The 12,910-nt window shown below is 52.4% G+C and overlaps 1 protein-coding gene and 1 long non-coding RNA gene across 2 annotated transcripts; one reads left to right on the top strand and one right to left on the bottom strand.

The window, feature by feature from the left end:
* Positions 1–873: 873 nt before the first annotated feature.
* SYF2 (SYF2 pre-mRNA splicing factor) lies at positions 874–3,286 on the bottom strand. Its single transcript, XM_080566909.1, has 7 exons — positions 3,159–3,286; positions 2,969–3,079; positions 2,559–2,684; positions 2,307–2,424; positions 2,101–2,191; positions 1,401–1,499; positions 874–1,296 (listed from the first exon to the last, which is right to left on the bottom strand). The coding sequence occupies exons 1-7, from the start codon at positions 3,204–3,206 to the stop codon at positions 1,131–1,133; spliced, it is 759 nt and encodes a 252-aa protein (XP_080423035.1). The 5' UTR covers positions 3,207–3,286; the 3' UTR covers positions 874–1,130.
* On the top strand, positions 3,130–4,462 carry LOC308182389. Its single transcript, XR_013941810.1, has 2 exons — positions 3,130–3,252; positions 3,713–4,462. It is a non-coding gene; the product is annotated as an uncharacterized lncRNA (long non-coding RNA).
* Positions 4,463–12,910: the final 8,448 nt, after the last annotated feature.

Consider the following 12,910-nt stretch of genomic DNA (forward strand, 5'->3'; position numbering starts at 1 on the left):
GTTGATACAGGTTGCTTTAAAAACAACTCGTAAAGAATTACTGTAAGGCAGTAAGCAGGCAGCAAGGTTGGCTGAGATGACTTCATGAGACCAATTGTAGAGATTATACATAAATATTTAGCACTGCTGTGCAGTTAGCTCCATGGCTTACAAAGACTTTCACCCTATGACATGTGAAAGCAAATTAACAAGCTGTTGCAACGAACCTACAAAGATCGTTGAATCTGTCTGACAACTTCATGGCTAACCAAAAGTTAAAGCATCAAAGGGTATTTTCCAAATGCTTCTTGATTCTGATAGGCATGGGGCATCAATCACCCCTCCCTAGGCAGCCTGCTTCAATGTTGGACCACCCTGAGGGTTAAGAACTCTTCTGTAAAAATAAAGGGCTATTACAATGAACTGGAGTATTAAAACAAGTCATGTGCCTGAGTACAGAGAGAGGTTTCCCTATCTTCATTCAAAAACTTTTGGTATAGGACTTGGATGCTTGCAGGCCTTACTTTTGAGGTGTGAGTGCAGAGGGGTTAGTTGTTGTATGTAGAACAGGAACTACTGCAGCTACCTAAAGAGTTGAGGCTTCCTGTGGGAGTAACAGTTCTGTATTTTGCAGTGACTTGAACAGTGCTGTAGGTTGTCCACATTCCTTGCCCTCTCAGTGAGGGTGGAACGTAGTTTTGCTGCCTGAATATTGTGATTACTGTACAGGTACTGCTCCTGGAAGAACTCCAACCTTTGGCACATCACAAACACGGAGTAGTTTCCCACTCACAGAACAGTAATGCGCGTTCTTGAAGTGTTTTTATCTTCTTGCTAAACGAGTATTTTCAGGGACTTTGCCATTCTTTACATAATGACATGCTTTATTCTTAATCATGTGGCAAGAGCTTTCTTTATTTAGAATGAGAAACAGGAGGAGCTGGCTACTTCTGCAAGTAAAAGCTATATACAGCTGATGCTATACACTGCGCGCATTACGTCAATTGTATTAAATACACTATTGATTTTACAAGTTACTTTGAGGTCTACCAAGTATATTTCTGATACAGTTTAAGAGTGCATGCAAAATATCCACATCAAACTTTAATAAGCATAGAAAGGCAGTAGTATGCACTTTGGTGGATGTCAGTTCAGACAGCCGTTCCTCTCTCCAGGTTCTGTTTAATTTCAGCTGTGTACTTCCCATAGAACCTCTCTGCCTTCTTATTGAACTTGGCATTTCTCTCATTAATGTAGTCAATATCCGCATCATCATTGTAAGGACGTCTTCTACTGTATTTTTCACGTTTTTCAATTCTGTAAGACAAGTGTCAGTGTTTGAAGATGTAGACGAATCATGTGGACTTAATTACACAATTTCTATATACCACGCGTTTCTTAATTTTATCTTATTTACTTACTGTTTTTCAAGATCTGCAACCATTCCATCAATCCCCTCCTTAGTTGGCACATGAGTTCCATGGAGAAGACTGTCAGATGTTGGATAGAGTGCTTCACCACTGAGCAAGAGGAACAGATGGGCACCAGTTTACACTATTGTATTGACTGAGATTCCACTGCTTCTGTTTGGGTTTTTAATACTGCAGGGCATTAACTTGTGTCTAACTGTAGGAGTCGAAGATACAGTGATAACTGCTAATATTAAAGACAAACTATGAGACAGTATCACATGCCCATACAAGATAGAGAAACCAGCACTGAAACTCTAAATCTAATGCTAAACTTTGGAACTTCATTTAAAACCTGTTGGACTTCTACAAAAAAACAACACAGTAAAAACCCACAACTGACTCCAAAAAATAGAGTAATCCACTTGCACGTCTAAATATTTTCCAGTTGACAAAATACTGCTTCAAACTCAGTAATACTGAATTTGAAGAAAAAAACCTTACCAATTACAATTCTAACTTTTTTTCTATCAAAGTAGAGATTGCAAGGGAGATGATCAGGTAGGCTATGCATTTTGAAATGTTAAAATGCTAATATTACAGTGCTTAAGTGAATACACTGAGAAATCCCTGAAAGGACTGTTTTTTAAGTCTTTAGCATTCATTACAAAATTACAAACATGTGAGATCAGATGACTGAGGTTACACTTACTACTGTTCCTTCAGCTTCTCGTACTGCTCCAGATCAGGTTTGATCTGCCTGGTTAGTCTCTGGTATTGGCGCAACTGAGCAGCTGCGTAATCTTTGGAAGAAAATTAGTTAAGGTGAAGGTTTTTATTTCATGATTCAGTTTGCAACTGAAATATTAACAAAGGTGTTCGTTTGGAATATGGATAATTATATAGTTAAACTGTTACCTGAAAATCCTAGATCTGGATTTTTCCTCTTCTTTTTCCTTTCCCATCTCTCAGCATCCTCAGCACTGATCTCTAAAAGTTTAACTCGCTCATAGTCTTCTCCTCTTGCTGCACATTCCTAATATAGCACAAGTAATATTTAACAAAAACATCGTCCAAGGATTAACCCCCCTGTAAAAGCTCTCTCGACTTCTCTAAGCATTAAGGGGGAGCTTCACTATAGGTCACAGAAAGCCACAGCTCTGTGTTTACCTTCTTCTTTTCCTCCACTTTCAGCTCCCATTCCAGACGCGCTTTTTTGGCTTCCCAGTTCGGTGGTAATTTAAGCCTTTTATCTTCTTCCACCACTTCTTGGTGGTTCAGCTTGCGAGCCTCATTCTGGGAACGAAGCAGTTTATAAAACTCTGCAGACGCATCAACGCTCAGCCGCACAAACTCCAACCCCCAAACCCCCGGTGCTTCGTGTGGGCGGGGGCCGGGTGTGCGTGGGTCCCAACCCCGCTTCCCGACCCCGGGCACCGCGCGAAGCACCGATGTGGCGAAAGGCTGCGGAACCGGGCCTCGGCCGTCCGGAACGGGTGCCCGGCAGGACAGAGGCGGCCCGCGCTGCGAGCCGGCCGCACCCCGGGCCGGCCACGATCCCCCCCCCCGCTGCCGCGTACCCGCTTCATGTGGAGCTCGCGGAACTTGCGCAGCCATCCCTCCCGCTTCTGCGCCGCCGCCGCCGCCGCCGCTGGGCTGGGCCGTGCCTCGTCCTCCGAACCCGAGGAGCCCTGGAACAAAGCGCACTCAGCCGCGGGCGCCGCGGGAAGCCGGGCCGGGCCGGGCCGGGCCCTCCCGCGGTCGCCTCACCCCATCGGCAGCCGCGGGGCAGGCCCGCTCCACCACCTCCGCCGCCATTAGTGCCGCCGACGCTTCCGCTTCCGCTCCTGCTGACGCACTTCCGGTCGGGCACGTGCCGCGGCCTCGGCCGCCCCTGGCGGGCGGGGGGTGACGGGGCTCTGCCGCGTGCGGAGCGCAGCGAGACGGGGACGGGGACGGGGACGGGGACGGGGACGGGGACGGGGACGGGGACGGGGACGGGGACGGGCCGGGACGGGCAGGGCCGGGGCTGCGCTGCGGGACCCGCGGAGGTCGGTGCTCGGCACGTGCGGGTTGGGCGCGTCGGCTTGTCTCGTGTGTGCCGCGGAGGGGCAGGTGGCAGCGGTGAGTGCCCGTCCTCGCCGTTAGAGGCAGGCCCAGAGCCCCGCCGTTGCTTCTCGGAGCTGCCTGGAAGGCAGCCGTCACATCGCTGCTGCGCCCCGGGCACCGCTGTGTGGACAGGCAGCCTGCTGCAGGCTTGGAGCTACGGCTTAACGAACGCCGTGAAATCAACTTTTTATTTGTTTATTTATTTATTATTCCAGCGAATCAATGTCATGATGCAAACTGTCTGTGCAAAGTAAGGAAGCAATGTGTAAACCAGGTGAATTCTTCTGTGCCTCAGCTTACCTGGAAGCACTGGCAAGATCCAGGGCAGAGAGCCTAGAAGGGATGAAGCCAAATACCGGCACCCCCACAACTGCTCCCTGTCCGCTCATGCTCTGGAGATCACTCACAGCAGGTTTGCTCAGGGAGGAAAGTTGCAGCTCTTACAGAAAACAACATGACAGAGGTTTTGCTTCAACTTCTGAGCAAAGAAAGTAAAAATTTCCATAATATTTCTGGACCGACCAGGATTTTCCAGCTGTACAAAGCCAAATGTAGATTATAAGGGTTTATCACTGGGATTTATATGCCCATACAAATGCATCTCTGTGTATGTAAAAGATGAACATGTGTGCAATGTTGTTGTGCAGTAAAGGTAGAAGGGTTTAGGACTTCTGTTTTTCTGTGAAGAAACAATCCAGGCCCTAGAAGGTTAAGAACTGTTTTGTAAATCGACACAGTCAGCTTCAGCTCGTGACTTTCCAGCAGAGGGAAATGCAGCACAAGTGATGAGGGGCTGTGACAATGGCAAGCAGCCCTGGCAAACATGAACTATCTCTGTTCTCTTTTAACTTCACTTTCTTCCACTGCCAAACTCTGATGCATGCTGAGTGATTAAAAATATCAAATACAGTGTTACCCAGCAAGGAGTCAAGTCAGAGGGGTAAAAAAAAAAAAAAAGAAGAAAACCTAGTGGAACTAGTGCTGTGACACAGAGCAGACTGGGACAAAGAATGGGAGGCAAAAGGCACTTACATAGTCCTATTGACAATATCTCAAGAAAGGGAAAAGGATTTTCCCAACATGCTTTTTTTTGGGGGGGGGGGGGGGGAGTCTCCCCTCACCTGCCTTGTCTGTACCCTTGCAGTTGGTTGGGAAGCATCAAATTTTCATGCATGTGAGGCACCTGAAGCTGGCCATGTGATGGTTGCCACCACACTCAAGGATGGGGATCACTAGTGCTGGAAGAGGGGAGATTTCCTCTGGCTGCTGAAGAAAGCAGCCGGCAACGTGGTTGCCGGAGCTGCGCAGTAAGCTGGGTAGTGTGCTGTCAGGCTCTGAGTTACGTCGGACTGTGGTTTTACCGGCATCTCTGCTCTATCTGGAGCTCCCATCCACTCTGCCTTGAGGTTGCCCCATGGGTCCTGTCCTGGTTTCTGGTTCTGAGCCCTTTGCAGCAAGGGCGTCCTCACCTTCTGCATAGGTGGCCCCATGGAAATGTTTGTTAGTGGAGGTGATCAGTGCATGACAGGAACCAAGGAAAGCCGAAAGAAACATCTTGCTGCCACTGCAGCAGCAGCCCTGGCCATGTCCTGGCAAGTCTTGATGCTTGTAAAGGAGAACAACAGGATTTGGCCCTGCTCACACGCCCTAAAATGGTGCTCGACTTCAGGGGCCATCTTCACCACATGTGGGAAGAGGTCACCACCACACATGAAACACCGCATAAGCTGTGCCCCCCCTGCCTTCAGTCCCTCAACTGGCCTTGCATTTTCTGGAGCATCTAGGCAGTGTCCTGTGACACCTGAGCACTGGGTTGCTCCACGTCTCCCCCGATCACAAGTTAGGAGATACCAGGGGGTGCGACAGGGAAGGAAGGTGGTCTCAGCAGAGGCTGCTGGATATGGGCTCCTTTCTGTGACAAAGTTCCATTCCAAGAGGCCGCAGCTCAGCTGTCCCTCCACGGAGTGGGGCCATCGGCTGCTTGTTTGCATGCTACCCTTTTATTTAATCATGGGAAGCTGGATGGTTTTTATGGGTTTCTGTGATGCCTTGGCCCAACCTAGCACCGAGCTTGGTGGAGCCCCTTTTCCCTTCTCACTACCATAATGCAGTTATAAAAACCCAAGAGGTTTTCCTGGCTTCTGTGGATTTGCTTCTGGGTCTGATGCCAACTCGGTGAGCCCAGTTCCTCATGCAGGTGCCGAGTGCATTACCTGCTTGGTGGTACTGCTGCAAATCACAGTCTGGCTTGGAAGAACAGGGAATTCACCCAATCCTCCCTCGTGCCAAGGAGTGAGGACTGGTCCTGCACAGGCTGACAGTGAGTACACGCAGATCTGCTCTTGCTGTCATTTACAGTTAATTTATTTTTAGATTTAAAAATGTTTTTATTTCTCATGCACACAGAATTGGCACTGCTTTTTTGGGTTGTAGCTGACTCCATTGTCTTCTCCAGTTATGCCTCCCCTGCAGTGCTGAAATGAAAAATTCCAGTTACATATTGTACAGGGGATGGGAGCTTGGAGGAACTGACTCATCTCAGTTATATTTGTCTTTTTCAAAAGGGAAGATCCTGATTGAGGGTTGGTGAGGGAACAGCATCAGTTATCTCCCAGCCAGCACAGCAAATGTGGCGCTATTATCAGGGGTCCACAGGGTGCACGTCTGAGTGCCCTCTGCAGAGGCACCAGGCATCCTCGCAGCACGAAGCTCCTTGTGTTGCTCAGGCAATCTGGGCAGCAGTGAACGGAGTGGGTTGTGCTGTTTCTCAGAAAAATGACTGTGGCTCCAGCGTGACAGAGGCCACAGTGTGTCCCCCCCAGGATGAAGGCCAGGCCTCGGTAGGTAATGAGCCCTGGCCCTGAACACGTTTCCTACCCACGGGGCTTGGCTGAGCCCTTGGAGGCGCTGGTGTGGGTCCTGACGTTGGTGTCCTGCTCCCTGCTCCTAGCCATGGGAGGATGCTGCAGGCAGGACAGTGTCCCCTGTGGTCGGAGTGGGTCCTGCTCCAGTGAGCAGCAGCCACAGCCAACAGTGCCTGGCGGGACATAACTGCAGCCCTGTGGGACTCCCAGAGCTCTCCTTCGTCCCGTAGCCAGTGAATTTGGGCATTTGGTCTGAACTATTTGCCAGGCAGAGCGTCCCAGCTGGAGCACAGTGCTTCCCTGGCACTGCCCGGGGAGGTGCTGCGCTGTCTGCCTGGGACAGACCTCGGTACCTGGCCTGGGTGAGCATCGTGGGGCATGAGGAGAGGGTGGCTGAACAGGGACGTCAGTGCTCCGTCAGGGTTTGTGCCATTCACCCTCATGCCAGGGCCATGATGGGGCAGAAAGGGAAGATGCCGCAGGTTCGCGATGCAGCAGCTTTTTGTGCAGGGAGGAAAAGCACAATCCGTGGTTTACGTGAGGTTCTGCACTACCCCCAGCTTGCTCCGCGCAGAGGTGGTGCTTAAAACAACAGCCGGGACAGCGGGATGGCCAGTCCCTCACCCTGAGCCAGGACACGGCTGCCTCAGCTGGCCTCTCCGCCCCAGGTGTCAGCCCCTGCTGCTTCTGCCCTGCAGCACTGCGTCTCGCTCCGTGCTCACAGGGGGCAACGCAGGGCAGTTCTGGGGCTGACCCTGCTGCAGCACCCACTGTGCGGGCAGCTTGACCCGGCCACGTGGTGCCATCGGCAGGCCTGCAGCACCAGCCCGGTGTGCAGGGGCACGGTTTGGGTTTGCTGGGAGCCAGAGCTGCGATGCCATGGCTCGGCCCCGCGTTGCTGTCGGTTGTGTGTGCAGGGCCGCGGCTTGGATGGACGATGCCATGGTTCGGGTGTGCGGTGTCAGTGCTTGTGTGTCCAAGGCCACATACAGACCTCTGCAGTGCCACAACCTGGACCTGTGATGCTGTGGGTCGGACCTGCGGCACCACGGGTTGTTGTGCCGGGTGCAGACACTGCCTGAGGAGGCATGAAGGTGCAGTGCTCCGCCGCGGCCAAGGACAGCTCTCCTCCCCTTCGCTGCCCCAAGGGAGACCCGTGGGGTGCAGCCGCCCCCTGCACAACTGCTGCGTGTCACATCGGTGCTGTCACGTGCAACCTGCCACATGGACTCCTTGCGTGTCAGAAGGGAGCTGGGAGTGTGCTGGGGGATGTGATAAGGCCCCGGCACGCGGTGGCGTGAGGACGGCTCTCCTGCGCGGTCCCAGCAGCTGCAGGAGCTGCTTCCACTTCCTGCCTGTCCCTGCCTGTGCTGCGCAGCTCCATGCTGTTCAACAGCTGCCGCCTTCCATCCTGCTTCGTGATGAAAGGTGCTTTATAAGCGGAAGAACGTTATGATGATCAGGAGGAGTAATGTATAGTCAGGGCTGGTGACAGGGCTCATCCCGGCCCCAGCCCTGGGGATGGGTGGCAGCAGTGGGGGGAAGGACGTCCTTGGGGGTGAGAACCCGTCCCTGCCGCCGGCTCTGGGGGAACTGCAGGGGTGAGCAGGGGTGAAACACGCAGGGTGCGTTTGCTGTGTTCTCACCGGCCAGCTCGCAGTGGTGTCATCCCAGCGGCATACCGACATCTGTGACTCTGACACACGGCCAAATCCCCTCTGTCAATGGGGCTGGGAGCCCTGGGAGAGGCTGGGCTGGTGGGGGTGCTGGGGGTGACCTCCGTTCTCCTGCGCCAGGTGGGTGTCCCTGCTCCAGTCACGCTGGAAAGCCCTTTGCAAGCAGAAACGTTGGGTAAAGGAAAGGAAAACCAGGCCTACAACTTGCATAGGACCAAATCAAACTTGCAGTAAAGGCATTAATCCAGTGAGACTGCAGACATGCTAGTGTATTGAAGATAAGATTAATCAGGACATATTTACTGATTGAAACAGATCTAATATACTGCCTTATTGCATGTAGAAACCACCACAACCATGAAGAAATTTGGAGAGAGGGAAAAATGAAGATTGTCTGCTTTTGTTTGTTTGTTTGTTTGTTTCTTAGGTAGAAGAGAAGCTGCTTTTCTTTCAATCCTATTCCTTTCAATCATAGACTACAGTTTGTGTCCTGTTGGGTTGCAATTATAATCTTTCAGATCAGACACATAATCATTGGGCTGGAGAGCAAAAAGTACCTGGGTAATGTGCTTAACAGAAATTAACCTGGTTATGTTCATACTCTATTGAAAATGAGAAAGTGCTGATGGTCAAAATCAATTCCTCCACAGCCAAATTACTGCAGGACTGGCTTAGGGTTTCAGCTAAATGCTCAACCCTCAAACAATGATCCTAATTGTATTGAATTAGGCTCCTGATCATATAGTTCAAATGATGGCAACGGTTTGTGTTTAATGCCAGTAGCGAGTGGGTGGGCAAAATGGCAAATTCACCCCATTTCTCCCCGAGGCTGCTCAGGCATCCCGCTGGGTGTCCCTGGTCCCAGCCCTGCTGTGGGGCAGGCTGGGGGGCAGGGGGGTATCCCACAGTTTTGCCAGATGAGGGACTGCGGGTGAGCTCTGCCCAAGCCTTCCCTTTCCATGTTACGCTCCATCAGTCCAGGATCATAGCTCAGGCTGGGATGATGGGCTGGGGGATGTATGGTGGGATTATTTGGGATTTGCAGCCCTAGGGGTGAGGGGAGGAAGCAGCAACATGTCCAGACACAGCTCCTGCTGCTGCTGACCCCATACCAGCCCACTCTGACCCCAAAGTGGCACACAGCAGGAATTTCACCGCTTCCTCCCAGAATGATGTACCCAAAGCCCCAGTCCTGCTGGGGTGGGCAGGAGAACCCTTCCTGCGGAGGTGACAGCCTGGGCACCCCAAGCATCTCTTCCCCAGCCCTCTCCTTGCTGAAGATCACAGCCGTCCCTTGGGGGTGAGGTTTCTTTTGGAGACTTCTTAAGTGCCTAGAGAGTGGGGCAGCTCTCTGCAGTGCTTGTCAACTCCTGCCTGGTTACATCTTTTCCCTTAAAAGCCGGAACCTCACAGAGTTTCCTGGATGAGAGCAACTCAGTCATTAACCGTGAATTTCAAATGAAGCAGATTTACAGTATATATCACAGAAATATGCTGCTGCAAGACAGCGGACGAGCAGCCTGGGGTGCTCACCTCTGAGTTTCTCACTGTCCAGGCTTTGGCTGGGAAAGCTTGGCTGATGTGCTGCCCTTGAGCATCACCTGCTGCCACGGACGCCCTCCCCGGTAGCGTGTTGTGGTGTGGGGCCGTGCCTGTGCACCGCCGGTTTGGGAGGTACCAGCCCGGTTCTCTGCAGCGATGGGCCCTGCCAGTCCCGGTGGGCTGGGGATGTCTCTGAGGCTCCCCAAACCCAGCAACAGCAGAGATTGATTGGTGGGGGCAGACGCTTCCCCAGGGGAATGTGACAAGTGGCAATTAATTAGCTGCCGATAACCAGGAAGGATGGGACCTGTGGTCCCACTGTTGCGATTACGGGGGAGGAGGCCGGTGGGAAGCTGCCACAAGCCGGGCAGCGTGGAGGGGGCACTCCCTCCGTTGGTCCTGGCATGAGTCGCATCGAGTCCACAGCACTGTGGGGCCAAGGGCCTGCCATGAGCACCGGGGATTTGCTCCCCTCCCTGCTGGGGCTGCTTCGCCCTCCATTCCCCAGGAAGCTACTCCTGGTGTGTAGCATGAGGCTGCAGCCCCTCAGGGCAGGTGCTGCAAATTCACCTCTTGCTGCCGTGGGCAATAGGCAAAACTGAACATGCACCAAAATCTGCTTTCGGAATCACCCTTGCAGGAGGCTAAGCCCTGGCTGGCACTGGGGTGACTTTGGAAATGTTCCCTGAGATCTCATTTTTGAAAAGCACCGCAAGGATTTGGGATCCTGAAGATCCTCATCTTCCCTCTACCCTGGATGAAGCCCAAAACCTGGCCCCAGGGATACTCCCTGCTGAGGGGCTGGGCCTGTGGCACCCTGTCTCAGAAAATGGGGCCCGTGGCAAGGGTGTCTTGCTGGGCATGCCCCAAAGGACGCACTGGGATGGACACATCCCTGGTGGGCAGCGAAGCGGGGGGGGCTGCAAGGGAGATGCCTCTCCAGGCACGGGGGGCTGATAACGTAACATTTTTCCCCGATCAATGAAGATTTTGGTTTGTGAGTTATTAGCCCAGTGTCATAAACTATCTCAAAACCACAACGGTAAAATACTAAACCTCCATGTTTACCTCCTGTGCATTGCTTTTAGTACCAAAGTCCCACCAGTCATCTCTTTGATATTGCATCAGCCAAACTTAAATACAAATCACAAAGATGAAGCCGTATTTTGGGGAATATTAGTCAATCTCTGCTGTTTTTCAGCACTTGATGGCGTGCAAGGCAACTCCTGTGGCATGAAGCTGCCAGGAGCTGTGGGGCAAACATCGACCTTGTAGTGAGGCTTAGTGGGGACAGGGAAGTGCCGAGCGAGGGCGGCGCCGCAGAAGCTCCTGGGGTGGCATCCCAGTCCCCTCAGGTGTTTTGGGTGCCACTGCCCCTGATTTGTTGTCCCCCCCACCCCGCCCCCCGCAGCAAACCAGGCAGGGTGGAGCAAGAAATTTCATTTTTGATGCTTTTTTGCCACCACTGAGATTGAACAATTCCAGTCTGAATATCACTTTCTTGTAACCCCACAGTGAGCCCCCCTGTGTGGGAAGCACACTTTAGCTGTCATTAAATATTAAAGGACAGCCGGTGCTTGTAAACAGCAGGCACCTTACCCCCAAGCTGCAATTCATCAGCAATGCGGGGGGGGGGACAGGGGCCAGATCTCCCCAGAGCTCCCAGTACACTGCCCTAGGTGCAAATCCAGAGGTGCTGTGAGTCTGTGGGGTGCCCGCTGCCAGCAGAGGGGCTATGCCCCTCTTACCCCCATCCTCTGCCCAGTGTCCTGGGGAGTCCAGAGGTGTCGGGGTGTCTCCTGATCCCTCCCAGCCTCATTGCTTCTCCTGCCAGCCACAGATTTTCTTTTTAAAGATGCCTCTGCTAGCTCTTCCCAGTATTTTTGTCTCCTGGTTGCAGCCGCTGCATCCTCCCTCGTCATTAACTGGCTGGGTTGGGTTGCTCCGTGGTTTTCCCCTATCCCAGCGGTCTCCCCCTCATTACCCACCAGAATAAACCTTTTGAAGAGGAAAAAATAACAGTAAAGACTATTTCAGGCAGAGCCAGAGGGTTTCCCTCTGCAGCGCTGGGAGCTAGATCCAGGCAAAATTTCCAGCTGCAGAAAGAAACCTGCCTGGCTGCAGCTGGGACCTAGGAGGGAAAAAAGAACTGCAAAGACAGCGGAGGTTGGTTGGGGATATGTGAGCTTGCCCTGGCATACTGCGTGGCTCTGGGAAGGGATGCTGAAAACCACGTCTGTAATCCAGGTGTGAAGCAATTAAGGCTGAAGTTTGCGAGCTTTTATGAAGGGAGTTCAAAGAGGAGAGACAGGGCCACTAGCTGCCTTTTCCAGGGACACACGAGTCGTGCACTGCAGCCCACAGCAGAGCAGGGAGCAGCCCCTGGCACAGGACGTTGTGGCACGGGGCTGTGCGGGCACATCACCCCTGCTAACAAGGCCCCGTCTGCAGCACTGGGAAGGAGCTGGGGCACAGGCTGCTCCCCGGGGCTGCCCAGCAGCCTCCCAGCCCCGCTCACAGACACTCCTTGCAGAGCAGCAGTGTTAAACACAAGGTTTCCCATCTCAGCACCTGGTTTTCAGGAACCCCCCACGCTGTTCAAAGCCAGAGGGGGGAGAGGAAGCTGCCCCTGTGCAAGCCGTGCCCTTCTCCGCCTGCAGAGACCCCGCCAGGGCCAGCCTCTGCATCCCAGCTGCCCGGAGGGGGTCCCGCTGCCCACCCACGCCCCCAGCCACGCGTGTCCTGCAGAGCCACCCCACGGATGGTGCAGGATTCAGAGGGCTGGGAAAACATCATGGAAAACAAGTGAGAGCATTTCCAGGGCACAGAGTGGAGGTCCCCAGGCTCCCTGACCCCCAGCTGTGCCCCGTGGTCTCCCCAGCCACTGGAAGCATCTCCTAGCAGCAGGATGCAGGCTTGTGTCTGAGACACCAGAGCAAAGTCCTGCTACTATAAGGGCTTTTTTTTTGTGGTTGCAGAGTTGGATTCTGCTCTGATGCAAACAGGTGCAGCTTATTGGGTTTCTTCTGAGGGCTGATTTTGGCCTCTAAAGTGTTAAGTGAGTGCTAAGCCTTATAAAATTACCCTTTCAGCTACTATTTCTGCACAAAAGGCTTTCAGCGACAAGATATGCCAAAGCATCTGATGAAGTAATATGTCTATTCTCATTTATGACATTTATTATTAACAGGAAAAAAAAAAACAGACAGAAAGAACTCTTAATTGAAGGACTATTGTGCCGTGGTAACTGCTATTAAATTAATCTGATGCATTCCTTTCCACCCACACACTTTAAAACTTCCTGGTTATAATTAGAACCATTTAAAACCAA

Source organism: Anser brachyrhynchus, assembly GCF_964034855.1.
Source record: "Anser brachyrhynchus genome assembly, chromosome: 24".
Lineage (NCBI taxonomy): Eukaryota > Metazoa > Chordata > Aves > Anseriformes > Anatidae > Anser > Anser brachyrhynchus.

Coding starts and splice junctions, on each gene's coding strand:
- SYF2 (XM_080566909.1), bottom strand. CDS start 3,206: ATGGCGGCGGAGGTGGTGGAGCGGGCCTGCCCCGCGGCTGCCGATGGG. Junction 2,425..2,558: donor AAGTGGAGGAAAAGAAGAAG/GTAAACACAGAG, acceptor GTGCTATATTAG/GAATGTGCAGCAAGAGGAGA. Junction 2,192..2,306: donor TCCAGATCTAGGATTTTCAG/GTAACAGTTTAA, acceptor TTTCTTCCAAAG/ATTACGCAGCTGCTCAGTTG.